We start from the raw sequence: 27,081 nt of genomic DNA on the forward strand, positions 1-27,081 counted from the left end.
TGATTTGGTAAAGAGAAGATTGGGGAGGGGGGGGGGGGGGGTGTTTGCAAGGAAAGAAGTGAGCATGGAGCTGTGCAGTAGTTTGGAGCAGTTAGTGGAGAAGAGAGAGAGGTAGGATGAGGAGAATGCAAAGGGAGTGAGGGAATGCTTGAAAGGCACTACGCACCAACGCAAATTGGTGAATTTGGTTTTGGGAGCAGAGGGAGGACAGATCGCTCAGAAATTCACAGTAAGTGGAGTCAACTCGAAGTTCATTGTGCCATGTTCGGGCAGTGGGCAGTGAACCTTGTCCTTGGCCACAGTATTTGACAGTTGCCATTCATCCAAGTGAACAGTTGATATAAGACTGTGCTGTAGTTTTATATGGAAGATACATGGTGTAGCTGCTTAAGCAGGGGACCTTCTTTCAATGGCATATGATTTGCCTATGACAGGAATAAAGTAAAATATGCTCTGCAAGTTCACAGAGTGGATCTTTCACATTAGTCCTTCGTAAGGGTATGACAGCATTGTGATAACACCATAAGTGTTAACAAACTTGTCAACTTGGCAATTCTGTAGTGAATTTCATATTTCTAGTATTATACATAGCTTCTCCAATCTTGGTGCAATTGTTTTCACGTATAGTTCAGGAGATACCATGATATGAAGATATCGTAAATTCATTACTGTGCAAAATATAAGTGTTAAAATTGAAGCTTAAGAACCAACAACCTTGTCAATTTTGTAGGCTGATTGTTCCTGATTTACAGAAGGTACTTAAATTTCCATAGTTGAATAGTTACACCCATTTTTTTAATATCCTGTCATGTTTCTAAATTGTTTTGATGTGATTGAAGCCCACAATTTTCTGAAGCTGTTGATAATAATTTCCCATATTTTGATTTTAAGGAAAATAATCAAAATTTAAACTTCAGTCAAATAAATTAATGGGCATTCTCTTAGTTATGTGGAATATTGATTAAGATAGTCACCTGTTTTTTGAAAATAGGATGATTCAAATAAATTATTATATGAAATAGTCAGTCTGAGATCTGATCTGGTTACTTCATAATGTTCTCTTCTGTGTCATATTGATTTATCATTTTCTCAAAATCGACACAAAACCATAAATTCATGTGTGTGTGTGTGTGTGTGTGTGTGTGTGTGTGTGTGTGTGTGTGTGTGTGTGTGTGTGTGTGTGTGTGTGTGGGGGGGGGGGGGGGGTTGGTGTGTTTGCATTTTCAATTGACACCCCTAATATGCCATATTCCAGTGCACCATCCCTGTGTAGATTAGCAGCTTTGTTTTCAGTGTTAAATGAACAGAAAAGTTGACAGGGTAAGGATCAAAACATTTCAAGTTGACAAAGTATCATCACATTTTACATATTCTTTTTAGTTGTTTCTATGAAAATTTCCTAGAATTCTGAATATCTTTTTGGAGCTTCATTCATAAAAGCTCTCTAAAAGATATTGTTTCATCATAGAGCCTAAAATTTAACAGACTAATTTAGAGAAATAGCTAGGAGAACATAAGAGGTGAGGATAGATTTATTACTCTCATAACATATATGCTACTCATTGGATCAGGCTACAGCAGACATGTCAGAAAGTAGTGTTACAATTCACTTACGTGAAAATATAGCTGTGATTTAGGTAGTATAAACTTCAGTTGTTTGGTATTTAAACTACAATGTTCAAATATTTAAGTTTGCTCTATTATTGTGGCTTTTTAAATACTTTTTCTCCCTTTGTTATTAGCTCTTTAGATACTATAAATTTGTCAAAAGTATAAAGTGGCACTTCTTTCATCACTTTTGGTGGAATACCAAAACAATGCAGAAATGTTGGCCTATTTTTAAGAGGTATTAGTAGTTCATTTTGGGCTATCTGTTTGATTATGATTAGTTCTTCACAACTTGCCGATAAGTTCACAGCATTGCAAAACTGTACCCTATTCTCTTAGGAAATGAGTTGATGAAAAATTTCGTGCTGATTTGTAAGCATTTTATGGCTTATGAATGTTGTAGAGAGGTAGAAGGGTAAGTGCATGTCATAGATTATACTACTTGCAGAAACCAAAAGTACTTTGGGAGCAAAGGCATGCATTTAAACAGAAACAAATTGTTCTTTCTGGGATGAATATTTTTAAAAAGGAAATGAGTGCAGAGAATATTCAGACAACTGTGTTGGATGTAAATGGTATGAGAGAGAGAGAACTTCAGTATTGTGTGCTCAATTTCAGTTCCTAGCAAAGGTATAGTATCTGTAAATTGTATTTGTGGAGAAAAGAGCAGCTCTTTTGCATTTCACATTGTTAAATTGTTTCAGCAAATCGTAAAGGCATCAGATGACCTTCTGCAGTTGAGTGGAAATCCATTTGCAGACATATTCTCAGCAACACCACAGCCAGTGTCTGTTCCAGCTGGGAAGACTTCAACGGACATTTGGTTATCAAATGGTAAGCAAAGAGACATTGAATTTGAAATTTGATCATATTGAAAGAGCACACATCCTTTGATGTAAATAGTGACTTACAGCAAAACATGACCTATTGTTGTATTTGGGTGAATGAAAACTATTCTTGTGCAGGGTTCCAAATAAACCTCTTAAGCAGTTATCGGTGAATTTTCTGCACCTTATGTTTATTGATCTTGATAGATGTTCATAAAATTCTAGTAGAATGATTTTTGGAGTTTGGCGAAGATAGGGAATTGAACCAGAATGATTCCTTCAGAGAGAATAAAACTGAAGTTGGAACTAGTCAGTAACTTAGTGACAAAATATCCTGCAATCCTTCCCCACCCCCCACCCCCACCCCCCCATCTCTCTCTCTCTCTCTCTCTCTCTCTCTCTCTCTCTCTCTCTCTCTCTCTCTCTCTCTCTCTCTCTCTAACTCCATGATTTTTGTGAAAATCAAATGGGCAGGTTAAGTCCTGGCTGGCAACTACAAGTTGTTTCAAAGATAAGTAGATAAATTATTGGATTATGAAACTGGTGGAATACTGACACCTCATACTGTTTTTTTTTTAGGTTTCAAGCCTACACCAGTGTCCAGCACAAATGCATTTGTTTCTGACCAGAACTTCACATCAGTTTTTGGAGGTGGTGAGGCAACAGGTAAGTTACTAAGTAAAAACTTGACATTCTGAAGGCTTAATGGTTTCAATTGAGAAAAGATTTACTTTGGAATGCTCTTTCCACTGTGGAAGTGTTCATGACTGAAGTTTGCCAACAGTTGCAAAAGAAAAAAAACATCGGTACATTCTGATTTAGTGCTTTGGGAGGAGTTTGGGCAAAGATGTTAGGAAAGTAGGGGGAGGGGTAGAGGGAGGGACAAAACTCCAAAAGTTTAGTAGATTTGAAAGCCCAATAGCTGTTACATGCTATGTGGTAGTAATTATTCCTCTTTGTTTCGTTGTGTATGGTGTCAGTATGTTGTGTTGCATGGTGATTCGGTGGGGTAAGTGCTAGACAAAAAATTCAGATGTTAAGTTTTCAATCTCTAGGCAGTCCTTGGTTCTTCTGTCATTCATTGCTTCTTCTACCTCTGGCAATGATTCTTTAATGTGAAAAAGGCCAAGCTGCAGTATGTTAGGAGTCCATTCAACTGTAGGTCATCTGACAGGGTAAGTTTCCAAGAAGTCAGAAGACCATAAGAGCATAACACATGCAATAAGAATACGCCAGGGGAGAAGCAAACCAATAAAACTTCAGGAATATTGCTGCATGATGAGAGATCTGTGTCAGATAGGACATCAGAAATGTCCAAAGGGCAGTTCATTTTTGTTATGAAATAAGGGATAGAGTGCTATGGATATGATATGAAAACTGAGGTTGCAATCATTAAAAAAAAGTGTTCCATTGCCACAGGAGGTTTGTATGAAATTCTAACCCCAACTTTCTCCTCTGAATGTAAAAGTATTTTGTTGGTGCCCATCTATATAGTGAAAAATGATCTTCATAACCAGAGAAATCAGAGCTCACATGGAAAGATGTAGGTGGATATAAGCTTTCAGCACATGTAAGTAAAGACACTATGGACAGAGGAGGAGTTGCCATATATGTTAAAATCTGTCAGTGTGGAAAATTTGGAAACTAAAAAATTTTGTGTAGAGCAGCATATAGAAGCATGTGCATGTGAGCTTAATCCAAATAATGGCACTTCCATAATTGTAGCCGTATATAGGTCCCCATTGGGAAATTTTAAGGTACTTTTGAAAAACTTGGATTCTTTGTTGTGCTGTCGGACAGAGGAAAGCAAATTGTTTGTGGGGATTTCAGTGTAGATTTTCTGAAAGAGTCAGATAGAAGGCTTGACCTTGAAGTATTACTTGGTTCTTTCAATTTGACATAAGTTATTAATTTTCCTACTTGGGTGATACAGGAAAGTGGCACATTGATAGATGTTTTCATAGACAAAGATAAATTTAATCAAATAAAAACGTTCCCTGTTAAGAATGGTCTGTCTAATCATGATGCACAGCTAGTTGGAGTATATGATATAGCTCCATACAGTAAAGCAAAACAGTCCTCCAAAATATTGCGTTCAATTAATGATTTAACAATTCAAAATTTTAGGGAAAGCTTTCAACAGTTAGACTGGGATGAGGTGTACAGGGAACATGATGCTACGTTAAAAGTTCACCTATTTCATGATACCTTTGAGAGTATATTTGAAAACTGTTTTCTGAAGAAAACAGTAATATATAATTGTAAGAAACCATGTAAAAAGCTGCAGCTTACTAAAGGGATAAAATATCTTAAAAGGGAAAAAGGGCAACTGAGAGCACAGGAAAACTGTGTTTCTATCAGACACAGTGAAAAGTTTGTCAACAAGTCAGAGGTAGAAAAACATTATTAATAATCATTTTTTAAAATGTTGTATAGAAAATAGGATCCAGCTGTTCATTAGAAAATGCAAGATGGTATATTGAAGAGGCAGTACTTATGCAATTTGATAAAAGTGAAATTCAACCCCTCTCTCCCACTGAAATTAGGAAAATAATAAATTCAGTCAAAAGTAAAAGCTCACATGGAATTGATGGCATATCCAACAGAGTATTAAAATTTTTTTCCAGATAAACTGAAATGCGCTATTGTTAAACCATTGCATAAAAAAGGGATGGAGCTGATGCTAACATCTACTGCCCAATCTCATCTGTGGTAGCTTTATCCAAAATTCTTGAAAAAGTAATGTATTCAAGAGTAGCATCGCATATTTGTAAAAATGAAGTACTAACAAAATGTCAGTTTGGTTTTCAGAAAGGCTTTTCAACAGAAAATGCTACATATGCTTTCACTGATAAAATATTAAATGCATTGAATAACCAAACGTCACCCATTGGGACACTTTGAGCTCTCAAAGGCTTTTGATTGTGTGAATCATGAAATTCTTCTAGATAAGCTTAAATATTGTGGTATGAGTGAGACAGTGCACAAATGGTTTAATTCATATTTGACTGGAAGAATGCAGAAGGCTGAAATTGACAGTACAGATGGTCTGCAAAAACCAGCAAAATCCTTTAACTGCGGAGGTATCAAGAATGGTGTCCCACAGGGCTGTCATGGGTCCCTTATTGTTCTTAATATATATTAATGACTTGCCACTCTGTATTCATGAAGATGCAAAGCTAGCTCTCCTCGCTGATGATGAAAGTATAGAAATCACACCCAACATGCCAGAATCAGCTGAGGAAATTGCAAATAATGTCTTTCAGAAAATTAAGTGGTTCTTTGCAAATAGACTCACTACGTTTTGAGAAAACACTGTTTATACAATTCTGTACAGTACATGGCATAAAATCATTGATAGAGATTATGAACAGAAATACGTTACTAAGGCAGAATACTGAAAATGAGAACTTGAATTTGAAGAAACACCTTGATGATCTGCTGAAACAGTTAGGTTCCGCTACTTATGCTATTAGTGTTATTGCTAATTTTGGTGATAAACATATTGGTAAATTAGCCTACTGTGCTTATTTTTCACTCACTGTTTTTATATGGCATCATATTTTGGGGCAATTCATCATTGAGAGAGAGTATTCATTGCACAAATGCGTGTAACCAGAATAATAGCTGGAGCCCACCTAGACATTTAAGGAACTCTGGATATTCACAGTACCTTTGCAATACATAGATTCACTTACGAAATTTGTCATTAATAACCAATTCCAGTTCAAAAATGACTGCAAAGTGCATAGCTACAACGCTAGAAGAAATCGTAATCTTCTCTATTCTGGATTAAATCTCACTTTGGCACAGAAAGGGGTGAATTATGCTGCCACAAAAATTTTTGGTCGTTTGCCAAATAGTATTAAGTCAGACAGATGGTCAACCAACATTTAAAAGCAAATTAAAAGAATTTCTGAATGATAAATCCTTCTACTCAATAGATGAATTCTTAGATATGAAGTAGTAACTGGAGAAAAAAAAATTATTTTGTGTAAAGAAAACTTAACTTGAAGTGACACGTTCCAAATCATTAGGAAATGTATTCATGATCTATGGAACAGGGATTTATGTATGTATGTATGTATGTATGTGATAGTTCTTCCCGTGCACTGTTACAGAGTGGAATGGTAGAGAAATAGCTTGAAGGTGGTTCAATGAACCCTTTGCCAAGCAAGTAATTCTAAACTGGAGTAATTGTGTAAAAGTAGACGATGTTATGTTCTGAGAGCATGGATGGAAGACAGGTGGTGCGTGTAGGGCAGCTAAATTTATATTTGATTTTAGCCATGAAATTTTGCAGTTTATTCACAAAGTGTTTCAGAAAACACCAAAATTAAAAAAAAAAATTGGTCACAAAGTTAACGTTTTCTAATCATTGGTAGATTTCAAAATGTGGAGCCACACAGTTAAACATAACAAACTTTGTTGGTAAAATGATTCACTTCAGATACTTCTTGATGCACTCCTGTTTCTCTGTAGCTGGCACATGCACAAGAGTCTTACAATGAAATGTAGAGAATAATCTTTTGTCTTCTGGCATAACTTTCCAGATTTATTTTGCACAGTGGTGTGTACCAGTTCTTGAATAAACTTCCCCCTACAGTCCAGAGAATCATTTTCTCCAACTTATTTTTGGTAAAAGACATGCATTGGAGACACGTTAATGTAGCTGAAAGTTTCTCTGTACCACACTTTCAGGTTTTCACTCTTCATTGGATGAATAGTCAGTGTCTAGCCGCTTACCTGTACCTCGTAAATATTTCTTAGTCATTCACTATTCTTGAAATGGCCACTACCTTTATCCTTCCTTTCTTTTTAGATATGATCTTCATGGAGGTGAAGTGTGAAAATATATCTGATCTCACTGCATTCCTTACTCCACCATCTGCAGTGTGTATTAGGTGACTAAAGATTTCTGTTTCTCCTACTTCACCTTTAGCCCAGGCCACTCACTTTACAGTGTCAAGATGTGGCCCAATACTTGACCATATTTGTATGTTCCTGCCACAATGTACTACCATGTTCTACAAATAACCTGAAAAAAATGAGAACATCATTCAAAGTCTTGATAGTTTCACAATAATGAGTTTAAGAAGACTGAGGTTCCATTTCCAGAACCTGAGGCTCCCATTCACAACAGAATTCTGGTCAGGTGCACGCACATCACAAAATCTTGTCTTGACGAGCAGTAATTGATTGCACCTTATAACATTGAATATAGTTCACAGTAATATTCGTGTTAGCAGAAAATGGGGAAAAAGAATAACGATATTAGTCTATTTCATGACATCAATCTCAAAATTATTAGTTATAGATACTGTATACAGGAAATAATAAGTTTAACCACATAATACCAGACGCAATAACAAAGCAAAAATACATGTATATCTGACAAACATGACTTTCCACGTGAGGAAACTTTTGTTGCTGTGATACATACAAATTCACTTTTAGTGCAGTATGAACTGGTTAATTGCTTACAGAAAGTTGGGAGTTCTAATGGATCCACTGAATTATTTATTACTACTTTGTTGTGGACTTACTGTAAATGAACATGTCCTTTGTTCTGAGCAGATGTTGTCAAAACACATACACCTTGTTCAGTATGTCCTGCTGATCAAACAATGTAGACTATTCAAATTTTATCAGTCCCACTGTCCTCGGTCACATATGCTGTTGCTATGCATGCTTTGTTACTTTCAGTTGAAGATTAAATCTATTCCTCATCCCTACACACTTCTAGCCATGAAACAATAAGTTGTCATCCTAAGCACATGGCTCAGGTGACCCAGCCATATTTACACATTCACACCAAACAGATGCTAAGTCACTGCACTCAGAACTGTAGTTTCCTAAGCCTACCAGCTGAAAAAGGTTGAGAGAATGCTGAAATAGTTAAGATCATGTCACCAGAGGCCAGCAACTATGTCTTGTGAGAAACTGATCTTAAAAAGAAAAAATTCTAGTATTTTTTCTTCAGATCGTCCCATTTGTTTTAATGATACTGATTTTTGTAGAAATTTTCAGTAGCTTCAGATTAGCTGTAGCTGCAGACAAGCCCATCAATCCTATTTTCTTGTGCACAGCTTCCATGAATCCGGAAGTAATTGAAGGAAGCTTTGTGCAGTACATAGAACTGACAGGTTGTTCTGCAACAAAAAATTAAGCTGAAGTAGATAGAAATTTGAATGAAAGCATTAACCATTATTAAGACAAATACGCAAATAGTTACATAACAAATACTAAAACAACGAACTCGGATACATGCCTTCATTTGATACCGTGCCCGGCTTTCATACAAAGAAAAAACAAAACTGTCACAACATAATATTGTGTTGACGTAAAGTTAGGTGTTGGCGTGTGTAAAGGAATTTACAAGACTGGATAAGTATAAAACAGTAGTAAAGTGCAGAGACTTCTACAATTGTTAACTCTGCAGGGTTATTTATGACTAGTATTCTTGCTTTCAAACAGAGAATTTAAGATTTTATACTTTATCTTCCATATTGTGTGTTAACGTTGCAGCACTTCGTCCACTTGTGCCCATATTTAGGAACATAATTAAGTAGGAAAATGTCTCCGTAAGTTACATTCATTGTGCAGTCACTGAACTGCAGATGTGCTTACAGTGTGGAGCTATTCCTGTTCATGGAATGTCACAGCTTCAGTAATCTAATAAACACTGATTAGTGACAAACAAGGCAGCCTATGTAGCTCTTGGATCAATCTGTGGACATGTAATTAAAGAAAGTATGCATAAAGTTGATGCATGTACAAAAACACAAAGTGAAAATTATAACTTTGTAGGTTTGTGTTGTGAATCTTGAAAACCATTTAATGATTCACAGTAATCTTTAACTTTAGATCCCAAAACATTTAGGAAAATGGAAAACGTGAAATTACTTCAGCTTATAATTTTAGCATGGAGCAGGTTGCTCAAATAATTTTGCAAAATGGCTTCTGGTGTGAAACTCCAGTCATGAACAGTGTTGTCGAATCATTAAATTTGAATTCAGTTTTTGTAACATAATATAAATGCTATGTACTCATCTGCACTAAGACCATAACAGCACAGATGCATGATACCTTTCATTATAACATACTGCTTGCATTGCACTTTTTAATGTATTTCTTCAAAAACATTTGTCTTTATCAATTCTTCTTTCTCACCTCTCCCGATGTAGCTTTACTCGGTGATTTTTTGCTGAGAGTTACTTTGTACTGAGGAATTGGGCCACAGCTTTTATTTGAATGGCTGTAGTGGTACTGGCCAATTAAATTGTTCAAAATTGAAAGCTATATATTCACTTAGCTGTTACAAAGCAGATAGTGTTAACTCACAAGCTGCATCTGATTCTGCTGTTAATCAGGAATATATCATTCCACTCACTCCTTTATTACCTGACAAATTTTTGTAATTTGTAGATGACAGATACTCAGATTTGGCAACAACTTCTGTATAACCCTGTCCTGCTATTCTGTTCACAAATTGTTGTTCTTTCCGCAAGCTGCGACTGCCGGGACGGCTGCACCGAATCCCTTCGTGTCCGACTTTAGCCCGGCTCGTGGAAGCCACCAGGAAACCACCTCCTCAGCCATGGCCACTGGGTCGGGGATATTTGACGAGCAAACAAAACGGGGGGACAGTGGGAATGATCTTTTTGGGAACGATTTTGGAGGCAGTCGAGACACTGGCTTATTCGCAGGGGGTGAGGGACTCTTGCAACCCACAGAGGTATCAGGTTTAGAGGAAAAAAAGGTCAGAGAGGAACAGTCAGTGTCTGATAATAGCATTACAGAGGGATCTGCCCAGATGGCTGCGAAAGTGGCATCACCTCCACCTCCCCGTCCTCCTCCTCCTGCTACAAGTGGAACACCGAGGACGGACTCTCCTGTGCCTGCTGGAGGCTCTCCTAGCAGACCTGCTCCTGCCAATATTCCATCAAAGAGTGCTTTTGAGGACCTCAATGAAAGTATTCGCGCTGCTCTGGGTGGCTCACCTACGCGACCTCCACCCTCTGTGGGGTCAGTCACAACATCTGTGCCTGCATCGTATCCTGCGCAGCCTATGTATGGTGGGTTCGATATGGGGATAATGGCCGGAGGAGGAGGAGGTGGAGGTGTGGCGTTTGGCCAGACACCTGCTGGTGCTCCTATGGGCTACGGCTCACCAGCCAAACGAGGAATGGGCATGACAGGTGACTCAATTGGATGCTGTTGACTTCTGCTTCTATGTTACACATCTGCTTATGGCTTTCTAGTAGTTGCCAGCTTTGCTTTAGCCAGTGTGTCAGGGTATTGAAAAGTTAATGTTCAGTACTTGCAATTCAGAAATACTTTGTAAGTAAAACTGATAATTTTTTTGTATAAATAGTCATCACCCTTATGAAATTCGAGACACAATTTAAAAATACAGTATTAAAATTTAAATTTGTTCCCAGTTTACTTAAATTTCTACTTATGTGTCTTTAAAAATGCATAAAAATTGAATTTACTATTTAAATTGGCAATTTTTCCATTTCAATGATTTTTGAAGTTACACAATAGTTCATCTTAGGATAAGCTTACATAGTGCTAATATGAAGGACTCTGTATACATAATCCTCGTGACATGTTGTTATTTATATTATAGTTTGTATGTTGCATTAAATAGATGATGTAGAATATAGTAACATTGAATGGGTGAATATATAATGGAAGGTTATCCGAGGCATTAAGTTCTTAGTTAGGTGTTGGATCTTAAAGTATTGGAGGAATATTATTTGTGCTTATTGTGTGCATGTGTTGCAGTATCTCCTTGCACTCCATGTTGTCAATGTGCTTGTTATGTGGCTATGCTATACTAACATAAATAGTTTTGTGGAGGAAGAACTAATCTTTTTCACCTGTGTGCAAAGTAACAAAATGAAATGACAAATACTGATACAGTAATGACAAATAATTCTGAGGCTGTGGCATTGCCCAACCCCAGATGTCTGATGTTACATAATGATGGAGATATTGCTATGGAGATCTTAGTAACTGCATACGTGCAAGAGGAGGAGGAGGAGACAACTTTAGTGGGGAAACTAGCAGTCTCATATCGAGAGAGAATTTTGCTGTTAAAAGAAGGTATGGCCAAACTTTCAGGAAACATTCCTCACACACAAATAAAGAAAATGTTATGTGGACATGTGTCCGGAAATGCTTAATTTCTGCGTTAGAGCTCATTTTAGTTTCGTCAGTATGTACTGTACTTCCTCGATTCACCACCATGATTTCATACGGGGTGCTCTACCTGTTTTGCTAGAACATGTGCCTTTACAAGTATGACACATGTGGTTCATGCACGATGGAGCTCCTGCACATTTCAGTCGAAGTGTTCATACACTTCTCAACAACAGATTCGGTGACCGATGGATTGGTAGAGGTGGACCAATTCCATGGCCTGCACGCTCTCCTGACCTCAACCCTCTTGACTTTCATTTATGGGGGCGTTTGAAAGTTCTTGTCTACGCAACCCGGGTACCAAACGTAGAGACTCTTCGTGCTCGTATTGTGGACGGCTGTGATACAATACGCCATTCTCCAGGGCTGCATCAGCGCATCAGGGATTCCATGCGACGGAGAGTGGATGCATGTATCCTCGCTAACGGAGGACATTTTGAACATTTCCTGCAACAAAGTGTTTAAAGTCACTCTGGTACATTCTGTTGCTGTGTTTTTTCCATTCCGTGATTAATGTGATTTGAAGAGAAGTAATAAAATGAGCTCTAACATGGAAAGTAAGACACATGTCTGCATAACATATTTTCTTTCTTTGTGTGTGAGGAATGTTTCCTGAAAGTTTTGCCGTACATTTTTGTAACACCCTGCATATCAATCTCCAAATGAATTGCTGTCGAAAATTTTGATAGTGTCAACAGCGGGTAAAAAAAAAGGATAGTGTGCGTTTTCCATTCTGAACTTGAGCTTAACGCAAATGTGGTCATAGACCATGCTGAAACTTAGCTTATAGTAATTAGTTACTTTGCAGATCCTGTCAATTGAATAGCAGTTTTGCTTAAGAAGCACCTTAGTTATTGTAACTATGTAATAGTTTTAAGAAATAAGACCTTGGTAATACCCACACTTGTAAAAGTTGAATTTTAATTTTGACATTACATTTCTTTGGAAGTCTAGAAAGTAATAAGATACAAATTCACACACTGCATGATAAAACTAGTATCACAGTTGCAAAAGCTGTTGCATAGTATTTTTAAAGTACACAACATTGCTTCCAAAGTTTAACTAAGTGATGTAGTTTCTCGTGAAGAGGGGGTTACAGCTTGTTACTGTCAATACTGAGTGAAAAATTTTTTTCTATGAGGGAACTTCAAAAGAAAAGGTATGAAACAACACTGTCATATAATTGAAGTCTATTCCAAAGTAATCGCCAGAGGCCTGAGAAAAACTACCCCATGGTATCAGTAGCTGAAAGATTACCTGTTCCCGGAATTCCTGCCACTGTGTCCTGCAGTTAGTCATCAGAGTGCTTCCTGATGTTTGTTTAGCAAATAACATACATGGAAGTTGCAGGGCAGCATGTCGAGGCAGTAGGGCTGATGTTAAAGTTGGTCGCACTTGAACTTGGCCATTATACTTCGTGTGACCATGGAGGCCTGTGGACACAAGTTACTGTTGAGTAGAATCAGTGGCACCACCTTCTCCCACCCCCCCCCCCCCCCCCCCTTTTGAGGAACCCATGGTGTCTGCTGTTGGACTTCGTAGGCTACAGTGTCTCCCATAGTACATACCACTGTTAATGGGTTTTTCTGTGCTTGAGGAATTTGATGAGTATTTTACCTTGGACATCAAAAATTAAGCGAGCATCAACTGGACTGCTGAGTGCAAATCTTTGAACTTTTTTGGGGCATGTGGCAACATTACATTCGTGTTTCTAGATGTGACTCGTATCCCAGAGTAGCATACACAAATTTCAACCTGTTTGGTTGTTACGTTGTTTCATACTTTCCATTTGATGAATATTGTTTCAACTATTTAAACTGGTTCTTGATAGGGTCATTTATTTTGTTGCTACTTACTGACTGTGAGTGAGTGAGTGAGTGAGTGAGTGTTTTTGGGAGGAGGAAAAAGAGACTAATCCTTCAAACATTAGTCTTTGGCACTCCTAAAGACTACAAAATTATGGTAGTTACCAAAAAGTAAAGTGCTAATAGTTCTTCCTTTCTTCTAGTATTCACTCCCAACTTGTGGAATGCTGTAATGACAATATTTTTATACATAGTAATGTCTATCCATGAATTTGGGACCTTGGGAGAAAACTTAGGGCATTTACCTCAGTGTTAACTTTCGGAGATTGAAAGGTAAAGAAATTGACCTATTTTCCAAAAAGGTTAAGATTCACCTCAAACATAGTAAGCTTTTGTTAGCCTTTCCTGTTTGTATTGTTCAACATTTACACTTCTGTTACTTTCATTTAATTTCCTCCCAGTATAAGAAGATAGTCGAGAGGATAGCGTTTAGTACTATGTGCATCACACATAAGAATGCTCTCCTCTCTTCTTGAGCATTAAGACAAGGTTTTACATAACCTACTGCCTCTTTTTCCTCCAATTTGAAGTTTTGTTTAGTAACTTGCTACTAGAGCAGCATCAGGATTGATATTTGTAGTAATATCACAGTATTAAAGAAACTAGGTTTCTGTAGTAAGTGATTTTAATTACATATAAATATAACCTTTCTCATTAGATTTAACAGACTAATAGTTATGGATATTAAAGCAGATCACTGTCATAATGTATGCATCATTAAACATAGATTTCCATATGCTCAGTAACATAAATCACTGGAACTTAAATGCTGTTAATGGTCTGTAATTCTGAGAACTATTCATTAATGCTTAAGTTTGTAGACGTACGTGTGTGTGTGTGTGTGTGTGTGTGTGTGTGTGTGTGTGTGTGTGTGTGTGTGTACACTTCATCTTGGCAAGTCCCAACACTGCTTCATGGTCACCTGTGCTACTCTCTGCTAATAAATTTAACTAGAAATTTATGTTGAAAGCATGTTGGGGTTTCTTAAGAACTAGCTTGGTTTTGTTGCTTGGCTGGCATGGTGGCGGTCGTATGCTTGTTGATGCGCTAGGTTTTGATGGCTTGGGCGATGTGTTGCTACCATCTCAGCAACACAGTGGTGGTCCTGGTCCCGTTTCAGCAGTCCCAGGCCTAGCTGCCACTGCTGCAAGCTCTGTACCTGCAGACAGCAGCAGTAAGGTGCTCACTGGAGACTTGGATAGCAGCCTTGCTTCTCTGGCACAGAACTTAACTATCAACAAGGCAGCACTCAGACTGTGAAGTAAGTCACTGTAATTTAGATTGGTCTCCATTTTTAGTAATAGAATGCCATTGGAAAGCACTGTGAAAATGAAAGCTTCTGTAGTTGCCGGAATACTGTTAATTACATTAGTATCATATATTTGAAAGGAAGATTGTTGATATGGTATACAGAAGGGGTGCAGTGATTAACAGCAAATTGTTCAACATGTTCTTCAAAGAAAAGTTTCTCAATTGGGGGGTGGTGTAATCAGTACCAAAATGTGCCAGTTCTGCAAATAAGAAATGAAATACAGCTTCAAAAATATTAGTAGTGGCTCCCCCCCCCCCCTCTCTCTCTCTCTCTCTCTCTCTCTCTCTCTCTCTCTCTCTCTCCTCTCTCTCTCTCTCTCTCTCTCTCTCTCTCTCTTCCCCCGTTTGTGCCTATGACAGCAATACTTAATTTTAGGTTCTTCATTTCCTTAGGTTACCAGAGGAACTAAATTTCACTGCACCTCATCTATTTATGCCTTTACTGTACCTGTACAGTGCACAGTTCAGATTGTTATATCAGGAAGTGGATGGGGGAAGACATAGGAATATAACTTACTTTTAAGACATATAAACAATGGTTTGTTTAGCATTGACTTACTGAAAATGTGGATACAGTATTTAAGGTCATAAAATAATAATTAGCAGCTGCCCCTTTGAATATCCTGTACAGTATGTAATGTTTTAACAAAAAATTAGTAGTAGTAATCTCTCTTTTTATGCATTCAGTTCAGATTACAGATAAGTGAAAAACCGCATCTAATTGTCAAGTTGTATATACAGAACAGGTGCGTGCGTGTGTGTCCGTGTATACGTACGTACGTATGTACATCTCTTGTTTAATTCTTTCCTAAACTATTGAAATAATTTGATACAGGGGTGTTCAGTGGAACTCGCCCAAAAACGCTGCAAAACCAGGAGCCACTGGTTGGTCCCCACAACCGATGGCTGCAACGACTGGTGCTGGATATCGACCTATGGTAATTGCTGCATTAAAATATTTTTTTTCTTTATGCTACTAGAGTAATGGTATAGTATTTGGGTACTGCAATTTGTGCACCCAGCTAGTTCTGTAGAAGCAAATGAAATTTTTGAATAGTTCTGCACCTTCTATAAATTATCAGTAAAATAATTGTAGTTCAAGAATATTTAAAAATATTGTACTCTATTTGAAGTTAGTGATTGCATTCTCTCTCTCTGTCTCTCTCTCTGTCTCTCTCTCTGTCTCTCTCTCTCTCTGTCTCTCTCTCTCTCTGTCTCTCTGGCTCTCTCTGTCTCTCTCTCTCTCTGTCTCTCTCTCTCTCTGTCTCTCTCTCTCTCTGTCTCTCTCTCTCTCTGTCTCTCTCTCTCTCTGTCTCTCTCTCTCTCTGTCTCTCTCTCTCTCTGTCTCTCTCTCTCTCTGTCTCTCTCTCTCTCTGTCTCTCTCTCTCTCTGTCTCTCTCTCTCTCTGTCTCTCTCTCTCTCTGTCTCTCTCTCTCTCTGTCTCTCTCTCTCTCTCTCTCTCTGTCTCTCTCTCTCTCTGTCTCTCTGTCTCTCTCTCTCTCTCTCTCTCTCTCTCTCTCTCTCTCTCTCTCTCTCTCTCTCTCTGTCTCTCTCTCTTCTCTCCTCTCTCTCTCTCTCTCTCTCTCTCTGTCTCTGTCTCTGTCTCTGTCTCTCTCTCTCTCTCTCTCTCTCTGTCTCTCTCCCCTCCTTTACTCTGAATATTGTCAGAATTACTAGCATGTTTGGCATGGATTTGAGTACAGTTACTCAGTGAATTACAGAAAGTCCTTTGCTGATGTGTATGAAGGACATCATTTCTTCTGGGCATGTCTGCAGCTTTTAAATTGCTATGTTAATTCAACTTGTAATAATTTTTGCTCTGCTTTTCATAGTGGTGTTTGGTTATAGTATATGGCAGTGGGCTGAGCATGATGCTGGTGATTAATATTTCAGGGGCCCGGAATGACCAGTATGCCATTTCAAGCATTATCACCTGTGGTAAGTGTTTTAATTCATTACTGAAACTGCTTGGGGCATGCTTTGTTGTGTTATTTATGGTGTTACAGTGTACTGTATTAGCAGATTTGCAAAGGAGATGCAGTTTTTCAGCGGTGTGTCATTTCAGCATTTTGTATCTCATCTTGTATAATTATTGTTTACTTTCAATGTGGCTAAAAAAAAAAATCATGTAACACACACGGGGTGTGTGTGTGTGTGTGTGTGTGTGTGTGTGTGTGTGTGTGTGTGTGTGTGTGTGTGTGTGTGTCAGACAACAGATAAATTTAACTACTTCTGAGGAATTTAGTTTGTCCATAAGAGGGTACAAAATACAGTAGTGGGAAAAAAAATTGAAACACAGAGTGCTTCTGTGTGTTCCTAAATATGAAAGATTCCTATTAGTTTCATGCCAGTCGTATAACAGTGGTGCTAGTAGCTTCACTGGGGATACAAATCAGGTTTGCTTTAAATACATACGGTACTGGATGTGTTGGTTACCTCTGGCTCTGGACTTGGAGTGGTGGGGGGTGGGTGGTGCTGTTTTTAGTCAAGAATGCCTTTAGAGCCAAAAATACTATTATCAGCACCCCACTTCGTTTTAAAAAATCCTGAAAGACTTGGCAGTAACGCAGCCTATGTACATGGTTGTTGGCAGTAATGGTCGTGATAATGTAGGGTCGCAAGAAGACTGGTCTCTGGATGTTCATGTGTCACTACAAACATGGATGATCGTCACATTTGGCGCGTGGCTCTGGTGCGTCATACTGCATCTGCAACAGAAATTTGAGCAGCAGTTGGCACCACATTGACACAACGAACTGGTTCAAATCTGTTACTTGAAGTACAGCTCCGAGCCAGACTCCCTGTAGTGTGCATCCCATAGATGACAAACCACTGCCATTTGTGACTTCAGTGGTGTCACGTGAGAGCTCATAACAGAGCAGGGTGGAGGGCTGTTGTGTTTCCTGGTGAAAGCTGGTTCTACCTCAGTGCCAGTGATAGCTGTGAGTGAGTTTAGGTGGTGGCCAGTTGAGGATGTGTAACCAACCTGTCTGCTTGCTAGGCACACTGGACCCACAGCTGGAGTGGTGCAATTTCATATAACAGGAAGAGCACTCTTGTGGTTATCAAATACACCCTGATTGTACAAATTTGCACTCATCTGATGATTGGACATGCCGTGCTGCCTTTTTGTGAGCAGTATTCCATGGGGTGTTTCCCAGCAGGATAATGCTCACCCACGTACTGCTGTTGTAACCAAATGTGCTCTACATTGTGTTGACATGTTGCCTCAGCCTGCTCGATCACTAGATCTGTCTCCAATCGAGCACATATTGGACTTCATTGGACAATTCAAGGATTATTGGTCCCTGTACTGACCTACCAAGTGCAGCAGGCATGGAACTCCATCCCACAAGCTAACATTTGGCATGTCTAGAACACAATGCAAGCATGCAAATGTGCTTGCATTCAACACTGGCAGTTACACTGGCTATTAATGTACCAGCATTTCACATTTGCAATGGCTCATCTCGCACATATATTAATCTGTGATCTTGCAGTGTGAATCAGTTAAATATGTTACGTAAGCAAATGCAATCCAGTTTTCATTGCTCTACATTAATTATTCTTTGGTGTTGAAATTTTTATGTCCAACGGAGTATTGTAGCAGAATGCGTGAGCTAAGTGCACATTTTGGCTAATAGTATGTGTCTGAGGATTTTTTTATATCATAGAATTTGCAGGGCATACGACCAGTAGGCGCTGTCCCTATTATGGGTAATCCTGGCATGATTGGAGGTGGTGCTACCATGATGGGGAGCCCTCGAATTGGGGGACCGGCACCTGGTATGATGGCTGCAACACCTGCACCCACTTTGAATGCACAGCAAGCACAACAGCAAGCCCAACAAGGGACACAACTTGATCCTTTTGGAGCTTTGTAGGTAAGCTGTCATTCTTCTTGCCTTCCAGAGGATAGGCTCACATTTGATGCTTAAGCTGTGCTAAAACTGAAACAAATTGAGTTGTGAACTTTCTAGCAGTTAACTTATCAATTAAAAGCTACACCCACGACGACATTTAATGTTGCATAAGAAAATGTTAAATTGTGAATGGTCCACCAATATTGTCAGGAAATGTCATTTTCAGTATTTGTTGACAATCTGACAATTATAGCATATTTTAGTTACAGCTAAATGAAACACACATTTTCTGATCTTGATTGTCATGGGGATTTCTTAAAGCATGTTTCATCATTGTTGTTATTCAGCTAATGAATACTTAACTAGTGGGTTTGATGAAATGCTTAATGCCCTTTATCTGTGGCACTGAAAAATGAACTTGATATGGTAATGTGAACATCTGCAAATAAAACAAAACACATTGCTTGAGGGTGTTGATTAGTGTTCATTGAGTATTTGGTGAATTATCTGTTCCTATTTGAGACTGGCTAGACATCAAAGAAGTCAAACATCCAGTTACAGCAAATTTGAGGATGAGATAGTGTTGGTGAGACAAAAGTGAATATTAATAATAGAAATACCTGGACAGTTCACAGGCATGTCACAACCATTGATCTAATAACAATAATTAGAAAATGCCATCCATTTTTCAAACAACTAGATATGTAAATAAGTCTAGCCCAAGCTGGGACAAGTGATCTCAAAATTTCTATTACCTACCAGGAATTATTGTTCGGCCTATAATGATTGGAACTGCGTAATGTATTGATGCCATTGATCAAAATATCTGTCGATGAGGAATATGGGTGTTGCAGATATGCAGCAGGAGCTTGTGTTGTGGAATACGTCCTTCCAACCTATAGTGTCCTGATACTATATATGTCTGCTTCTTCTGTTACAGGGAATATTTAAAGCCAAGGTTTACATTTTTCTTCCAAGTAATGTAGTGCATGCTCTAGCAAACGTTCCTGTAAATGGCTGCAATTTTAAACGCAGGTGCACCAAACTATGTACACTACTTGTCAGGCAGGGTTTGGCAAGACTGACATAAAATTCCTCTAAAATAATTCAAAAGTTAATCATTTCATGACTGAAAATGACAGAATGAACTTGCCCAGCACAGTACAGTGTTAGTGGTTTCAGGCATTCGTTACCATCTGTTACAAATATAGCAAATACTGAAAGTGTTCAGGTGGGGAAACATTGAGAAATTCAGAAAAGGAACGCTGATACTGTGTTGTAGGCAAATAATTTGTTGATTCTGAATTTTGCACGAAGGGTTTCACGTGAGAAAAGTAAAGTGCACGGCATGGCAGTTTCTCGCAGTAACATCTGAAAGTTGAAGTAATGCCACTTTTATTCTGGGTATTTTGCTGCAAGACCTTGGCCATATATCAAAATATCCCATTATGAAATCGTGAAGCCTAATGGGGAAACAAACCAAAAAGAAAGAGTTACTCGACAAAGTGAACTGCAGGTCCAGCTGTGTAAGCCATGGGTATGTTCATAGTGGTGTATGTTGGTACCATGCAACCCGGTCATGGGAAGTGATAATGATGCCTCTGTGCACAGATAAGACAGTTTTCTGTTAACATCATTAAATTTTTAGGTTAGAATTAAGAGAGGTGTTAACTAAGCAGTGCAATACATTTTTTCTCAACCAATTTAAACTGGGAAAGTGTGGAATTTTTTGTGGGACATAATCTGCTTCAGCCACTATAGTGTCATGAAGTTCAAATAAGTGGTAGTGCTGTGTGTAGCCTTCAAAATGGCACTGGTGACAAGGGTGCATTCCAAGCAGAGCGCTGGGAAATGATAGCAACACAGATACTCGTAGGTGCTCGCAGAAGGTCTACAGCGACCTGACAGTGAACAAAAGTGCAGGGAGTCGTTCGGTGAGGTGTTTGTCATCCTTGCAACAGGGTCCCACAAACCTGTCCAATCTCCCACGTCCCAGCCAGCCACACGCGGCAAAGACTCCTGCAACTCAACTGGATGACCGTGTTGATAGTGCTGAGATAGTTGTCCACCAGTTCGGGTACTCGGTGTGTTTGCACGCCCGCTGGGTTTCTCGCCACATAACAGATCGTAAAGAGCTATGAAGGACCGTCTGTGTGGAATTTCTTGCTCATTGTGAGTGTTATTGTGACACTTTTGTCAGTCATCTTCACAGGCAATTACACACGGGTTCATCACCTCGAACTGGAAACAAATTTGCAATATGTGAAGTAGCCCCACACCACTTCTTCTCCGAAGAATAAATTCAAAGCTGGACCCTCAGCCCGTAAAGTCACGGTGACTGTTTCCTGGGACTCTGAATGGGGTTATTCTGTAAGACATCCTCCCTTGTGATGTGATGATCGACTCTGCAGCGTGTCGTGCTACCCTCGGGAAAACTGAAGAAACAACTTCAGCGTGTTCACAATTACTAAAATGCAAATGAACTTCTCAGTCTCTGTGACAGTGCAAGACCTCACCCAAGTCTGCGCACCAGAGAGTAGCTTGTAAAACGTCATTGGGCTGTTCTTACTCATCCACACTACAGCCTGGATTTCACACCTTCGGACTTCCATCTGTTTGGCCCAATGAAGAATGCGGGAAACAGTATATCGATAATGGGGAGGCTATTGGTGCAGCAGTATATTTGTTCTGTTCGGCCAGTGGAGTGGTACTGTCTGGGCATACAGGCCCTCCCAGTAAGTTGGAGTAAGGCTTCGAATGGAGATTGTATTGAAAAATACGATTCTTGTACTCCAAAGGAATAATATGGTGTAATAGAATCCTTAATAAAACCAACCTCCTTTCAGAAAAATGTGCTGCGTACTTACAGAGCACCCCTTGTGGAAAGGAGTTAGTCTTAATAGAAAAGTGACTGAATGTGCAAGTGAAATGTTAATGTTGATCAAGCAGTGTGAAATTATGGCAGTTTGGGAAGAGTGAAATGAGATTGAAGTTTCTAACCCCTACCCCCACCTCCCCCTCCCCAAAAGTAGTTCTGTGGTACAAACAATGCAGAGAACTACAAATACTGCAAAACCTGAATAAATTAGTAGTCAGTGAGTGATACAGTTCAAAGGTGGTATAATTCAAAGAAAGACTTACCAAACAAGATTTTGATGAAAAAATGAAGCATCAGAATTAGTGACCAGTGGTTTATTCTGGCAAAATGTGGGTTCATATACAATAATGAATTTTAAAAATCATATTGTGTGATGAATGTCGTTAAAGTGCTGATTAATATTCACATGTCAGTGCACTAAATAGAACGGACAAGTAATAAGTGACAGTACACCACTTTTAAGGATACTAGTGTAGGATTTTAGTACCATCCCTCACTTCCTTGGGTACAAATATTGTGGAGGTGTTAACTTTGTCAGGTCTTACGTTTACTGTGTCAGAAATTACCTAATTGGTTGTTTGCAGGACCTACAGAATTTCAGATGGTAAAATAATTGCTAAACACAAAAGTCTGGTTGCAAAAGTATTTTAGAATCAGAACTTCTGGGAATAGTGATATAATGTCTACAGAACATGCTTTTTTATAGTAATTCCTGTGAGTGTAATAACATTTAGTAGAATGTAATCTCACCTTGGATTCAATCAGGTAACAATAAAAATGTTGTGTAAAAAATTTGAAATTTGTTTTTTACATATGTTATTTGCTCTTAACTGCATATTCAGCCTTAAAAGTTAAATGGAATGGTTTTTGAATTATTTCAAATTTAAGCTTTGTCACAGTTTAACATTAATGTTCTGTACAATTAATCAATTACTCATTCGAGTTTTGTTACACAATTCCTGGAGAGAGAGTGAGTGAGTGAGTGAGTGAGTGAGTGAGTGTGTGTGTGTGTGTGTGTGTGTGTGTGTGTGTGTGTGTGTGTGTTAAAAAATCTTGAAACTAAGTTCTCCATTTTTATTTTGCAGGGATGTAAATAAAGCTCTCAACAAACTTAGACCCCTCAAATTAATGTGCTGAAGTTCCAATAGTTTCATGTGGATCTGAATAATAATTTGGTGGACTTCCAGTGATATGGTTCTAGCACAGTATGCATGGATACTGATGACATTAAAGGCTGTGGTGTACAATGAGTTAAGATTTTTGTTTACAAGGCCCTTGTGCTTATGACTTAGTTCTGAAGAAACATTGTTTGTGAAGGGTAGATCTGGTTGCAGTGAGTGTAAGGTGTACAATCTCAAATTGTCACATACAGAGGTAAAGGAAACTGTTGGTTATGTTGTTAAATTTGGTATATTATTCCACTGCTTTTTACAACCAAAGAGTATTAAAGTAATTTGGAATTGTTTGTCAGACCAATAAAATCAAAATTTGTTGGATGATTAGTATTCACAAGGAAAGTTAAATTTGTATGTTAGGTTTGTATTAATTGTTGCTCATCTTGCCCTCCTCCAACTGAACACAATAGAGTGGACACTGATAGTAATTGATATTTGGTAATTGAAAGTGTACTGTTGGAGCAGTTTGAGCAGAGCTTAGTTCCCTCATTAGGTTAATATTGATATATATTAAATGTTGAGGTCCTGCTCATTGTTCTGTTTTGCATTCCATAAGTGGAGCAAAGGCTAAGTTATAATCTGAATGTTTGCATTGTGATTGTGCAAAACCCTTGTACAGGTGTTAATAAGACTTTTGCTTTCTATTTGTAAACTTCCTAGGTATAGTATCAAATTAACTTCACTGTACAGTAATTATAATGGAGATAGCTACTGGTGCAAGTATTAAATTAACATCTTGTAACTTACTCTGAAGTATGTGACAGTAATGAAGTGTGGAGATTGATTTCAGTGTACTCATTTTGAGTAAATATTTGTTTCTAGTGAGTAGTTGACACATCCTGTATTCATTGCATGACATGGCAAGTTTAAATTATGTTGGTAATTGTAATTACAAGAGGGAAAAATTTCATGTGGATTGAAACAAGTTTCACTGTTTATTTTGGACAGTATAGATTCAAATTACTAATCTTATTTAGATAATTACAGTTAATTGAACGTACATTAATTTTCTGTAAAAACTGAAGAAATTTAAACAGCAGCAGTGCAAGTAAACTAAAATGTTTTGCAAGCATGTTTTAACACCATGGTTTGTGTGTGTTAAATAGATATGTTTCCTGTACTTACAAAATTGAAAGTGAGTCTATTGGATTTAAAGTGAATCAAATATTCATTGTTGATTATGAATGGGAATGAATGAAATAGAAGATAGTGCTCCAGTAGAAAGCACTGTAAGATAAGTGTATCGAAATTTATCTTAAAGGAAACTGTATATAAGATATATTATGTGTGTTAAATGTTTAACAGCATTTATGTTCCCCAATACTGTACATGTGTATTGTAATAAGATTGATGTTGATAAATGTATATCTATATATAAACTTCATTCAGTCCTGTAGATGTACTCAGTAAAGAAGAGGATGTGTGTTTCTCAACTTCGTCTTCCTTGGTGAACCTCGATAGTGCTTCTTTCTGACCCATCATTCCTCCCAGTAGACTAGAATCCATAAAAGTTTTAGAAAATTTGTTTCCCAGTTTTGCAGTTACTTTTAATTTTTATTTGTGTACATTAGTAATGATTTTGTTGGCCACAACAAGCACATGTTCCACATTCTCTATAAGCTGGACTGCAGTTTCCTTGTGTAGAAAGGAACACTTAAAACTCATTCACATATTTCTAGCATATGTAAGTCATTGCTCTGTGTATGAAAAAGAATGTGTGTGCAATCTTATTGAAGCATTGTAATGTGTCCAATGTTAACATAGCACTAACAGTGTAATTGTCACAGAAATGCTTTACGTGTTCTAAGGTATATACTGGCTGTAAGTTTTCTGAAGATTCATTTGTAACAGGGCACATTTGCCTGCAGTGTTAGTTACCCATCACGTGTGTGTGTGTGTGTGTGTGTGTGTGTGTGTGTGTGTGTGTGTGTGCACATAATTGCACGTAAGTCTTCATGTGCATGACAGGCAGATATTAAATGTTGATTGTAACAAGACAATATTATGGTATAAGTGTTGCAGTGGTCTATATTGTAGAAACTTATTTAAAAATAATTCCGTAAAGAGTTTTTTTATGTAATGTTTCTAGACTGAGAATGAATATTTTCCTTATCTGTCAAAGCTTAATATTGTACAGTAGTCATTGCCATTTGCACGCCTCATTACATTCAAACAAAACATACATACAAGGAATGATGTAGGAGATGTTAGACAAAATACAGATAAAAATATGCTGTTGTTCAATGAACTATTGAAGTATACTGTAGTAAACATGTCAAGAGATATAATATATGTTTTCAGTGTGAATCTACCAGAACTTTGTTTTTATTAAAGTTCAAAGAAGTCTTTAATTTCCTGAATTTTCATCGTATTTGTATGTGTGTGAATTCAGTCCTAGATGGTTTATTGATGCAATTGATGTTCATATCGTTGTAGGAAAGCAAGGCATAGACTTATGCTGAGGTGCAGTACAAATCACCTCAGATTAAACCACATTTTATCAATTTTCGGTTTAGACTATGTATGGAATAAAGATGTTACCTGTTGGAGCTAAATTTTGTGAAAATGTGTTGGCTTCCAGTTCATTATCCTAAAAATCTTTCGTAACCAATATAGGCTGAATGTTAAAATAATGCATCTAGAACTTTTCATATATGCTACTGTCAAATTCAGTCTTTTAATACTGTTCCTTTTCTCATGGGTTTTAGTTACATGAATTTTGAGTGAAATAGAGGAGTTTTGTACAACACTTTGTTGTCCATAAATTTTGCTCACAAGTCTCAACATTGTGAAAACACATTAACTTTATCTGAATCGCTTTTTCTCTTGATGGATATTTGCTTCATTTGATAAATTTGTCCTTAACAAAAAACTAGTGTTGTCTGGCAATATGAACTGGGGGTAGTACATATCAAAAATTGATTTTTACATAATGTTGAACCTCTCCTCTGAACATATTTGGAGCAACTTCATGCATTGCCAACTTGTTGGATTATTACCGTTTTCTAAACACAACTACTTTTTATTTGAGGTTAACTTGGGTGCGCCTTAAAGTGATACTACTGGAAAAAATTCAGGTTACTCAGATATGCAAAGCAATGTATAACAAGTTCGCTCAGTGCATTGTGTTGTTTTGTAGTGGTAGTAATAAAGTGTAAAATTCCAGATTGACAAATTAGAATTTTATGGTATAACAGTATTTCTTAGAAGTAAAGTGACTGACCACATCAGATGAGTATAGATCTGAAAGGCTGTTTATTTCCAAATGAATATCTGAATATGAAATATGAAATTAAAAGGTAACATCAGTGAAATAATTATTTTTTTATACAACTCGTGGAATTATTTTCTTTGGGGGAATAAAACCCTATTACTGATAAAACAGCTGCTGTATAGTCATAGATACTGCACAACAAAACTGTTAGGGTAAGTAATTTTTCACCAACAAGGCCATTCTAGTATTTCATCGAAGAATCCTTCACTCACCTCGGAAGTCATGACATAATTATGAACAATCTTGAGATTGTCCTGTTTTGTTGATTTGATTGGAACTCTTCCTTCTTCATAGGCCCTTCTGAAATGGTTCATAAGAGGTGCATTTCTTGGTCCATGCTGAGACAAATGGAATGGACAACACTCCCAATGAAGGGACAGGATGATTTGCAGGGTAATGGAACTCTGAGAAAGATACGGGAGCAAATTACACTTTGGTGCTTCTAGGAATGTTCTTCCCCGTTGAATCATCACTTAGTGTTGTTTTCCTGTAATGCTTAGGCCACAAAGTGTCCACATCAATGATAAGCTCCTTCCACCATTTGTACTATAACATCCCTTTTTGCATTAGCAATGATTGCACAATAGTCTCTTGCAGTGTAGATTCTATTGCACCACTTAATTTTTTTCTTGAAAAACACCATAATCCCAGTCACAAGGTAGAAAGGAATGACCTCTAATAGGGAAGTGGTGAATAATTTTCTCAAATCGATCTTCAACCAAACCCATGAATAAATGAAAGATTCCTATTTTGACCTGAACGCGCATCAGAGTAAAAGTGTAGTTTCTTTGTGCCTGATTTAATCTCATTGATTAGGTAGTCCAATCTGAAAGTACACACCTCATTGGCACCTTTCTTGACTTGACCCTCATGATTCATGTATACTATGGTACTATTGTCCTGGAGGTGATGCATGGTAAATACATGCAGTCATAGCGTCCTTAGGTAGAATATTTCCTGAAAAGGTATGAGACAGAGGTAAATTTTGCATGAAGTCAAAGGCAACACACACTGTATCATTGGGCTGACAGGATTCTGAGCATGCTTTCATACACGAATAAAATTAGTGA

The 27,081-nt window shown here is 37.8% G+C and overlaps 1 protein-coding gene across 8 annotated transcripts in view; it reads left to right on the forward strand.

Moving 5' to 3' along the window:
* LOC126471438 (phosphatidylinositol-binding clathrin assembly protein LAP-like) overlaps nt 1-25,292 on the forward strand; it is a 182,015-nt gene extending 156,723 nt beyond the window's left edge. The window contains exons 11-18 of one of the 8 annotated variants that reach the window (XM_050099601.1): nt 2,313-2,442; nt 3,015-3,101; nt 9,947-10,636; nt 14,631-14,771; nt 15,657-15,759; nt 16,715-16,759; nt 18,496-18,705; nt 22,648-25,292. In XM_050099601.1, the coding sequence (XP_049955558.1) occupies nt 2,313-2,442; nt 3,015-3,101; nt 9,947-10,636; nt 14,631-14,770 (1,047 nt within the window). In that variant the 3' untranslated portion in view covers nt 14,771; nt 15,657-15,759; nt 16,715-16,759; nt 18,496-18,705; nt 22,648-25,292. Of the gene's footprint in view, nt 1-2,312; nt 2,443-3,014; nt 3,102-9,946; nt 10,637-14,561; nt 14,772-15,656; nt 15,760-16,714; nt 16,760-18,495; nt 18,706-22,647 lie in introns of all 8 variants that reach the window. The other 7 variants (XM_050099602.1, XM_050099605.1, XM_050099603.1 and 4 more) reach the window with 7 other exon arrangements.
* The last annotated feature ends 1,789 nt before the right edge of the window (nt 25,293-27,081 follow it).

Source organism: Schistocerca serialis, chromosome 3, assembly GCF_023864345.2.
Source record: "Schistocerca serialis cubense isolate TAMUIC-IGC-003099 chromosome 3, iqSchSeri2.2, whole genome shotgun sequence".
Classification (NCBI taxonomy): domain Eukaryota; kingdom Metazoa; phylum Arthropoda; class Insecta; order Orthoptera; family Acrididae; genus Schistocerca; species Schistocerca serialis.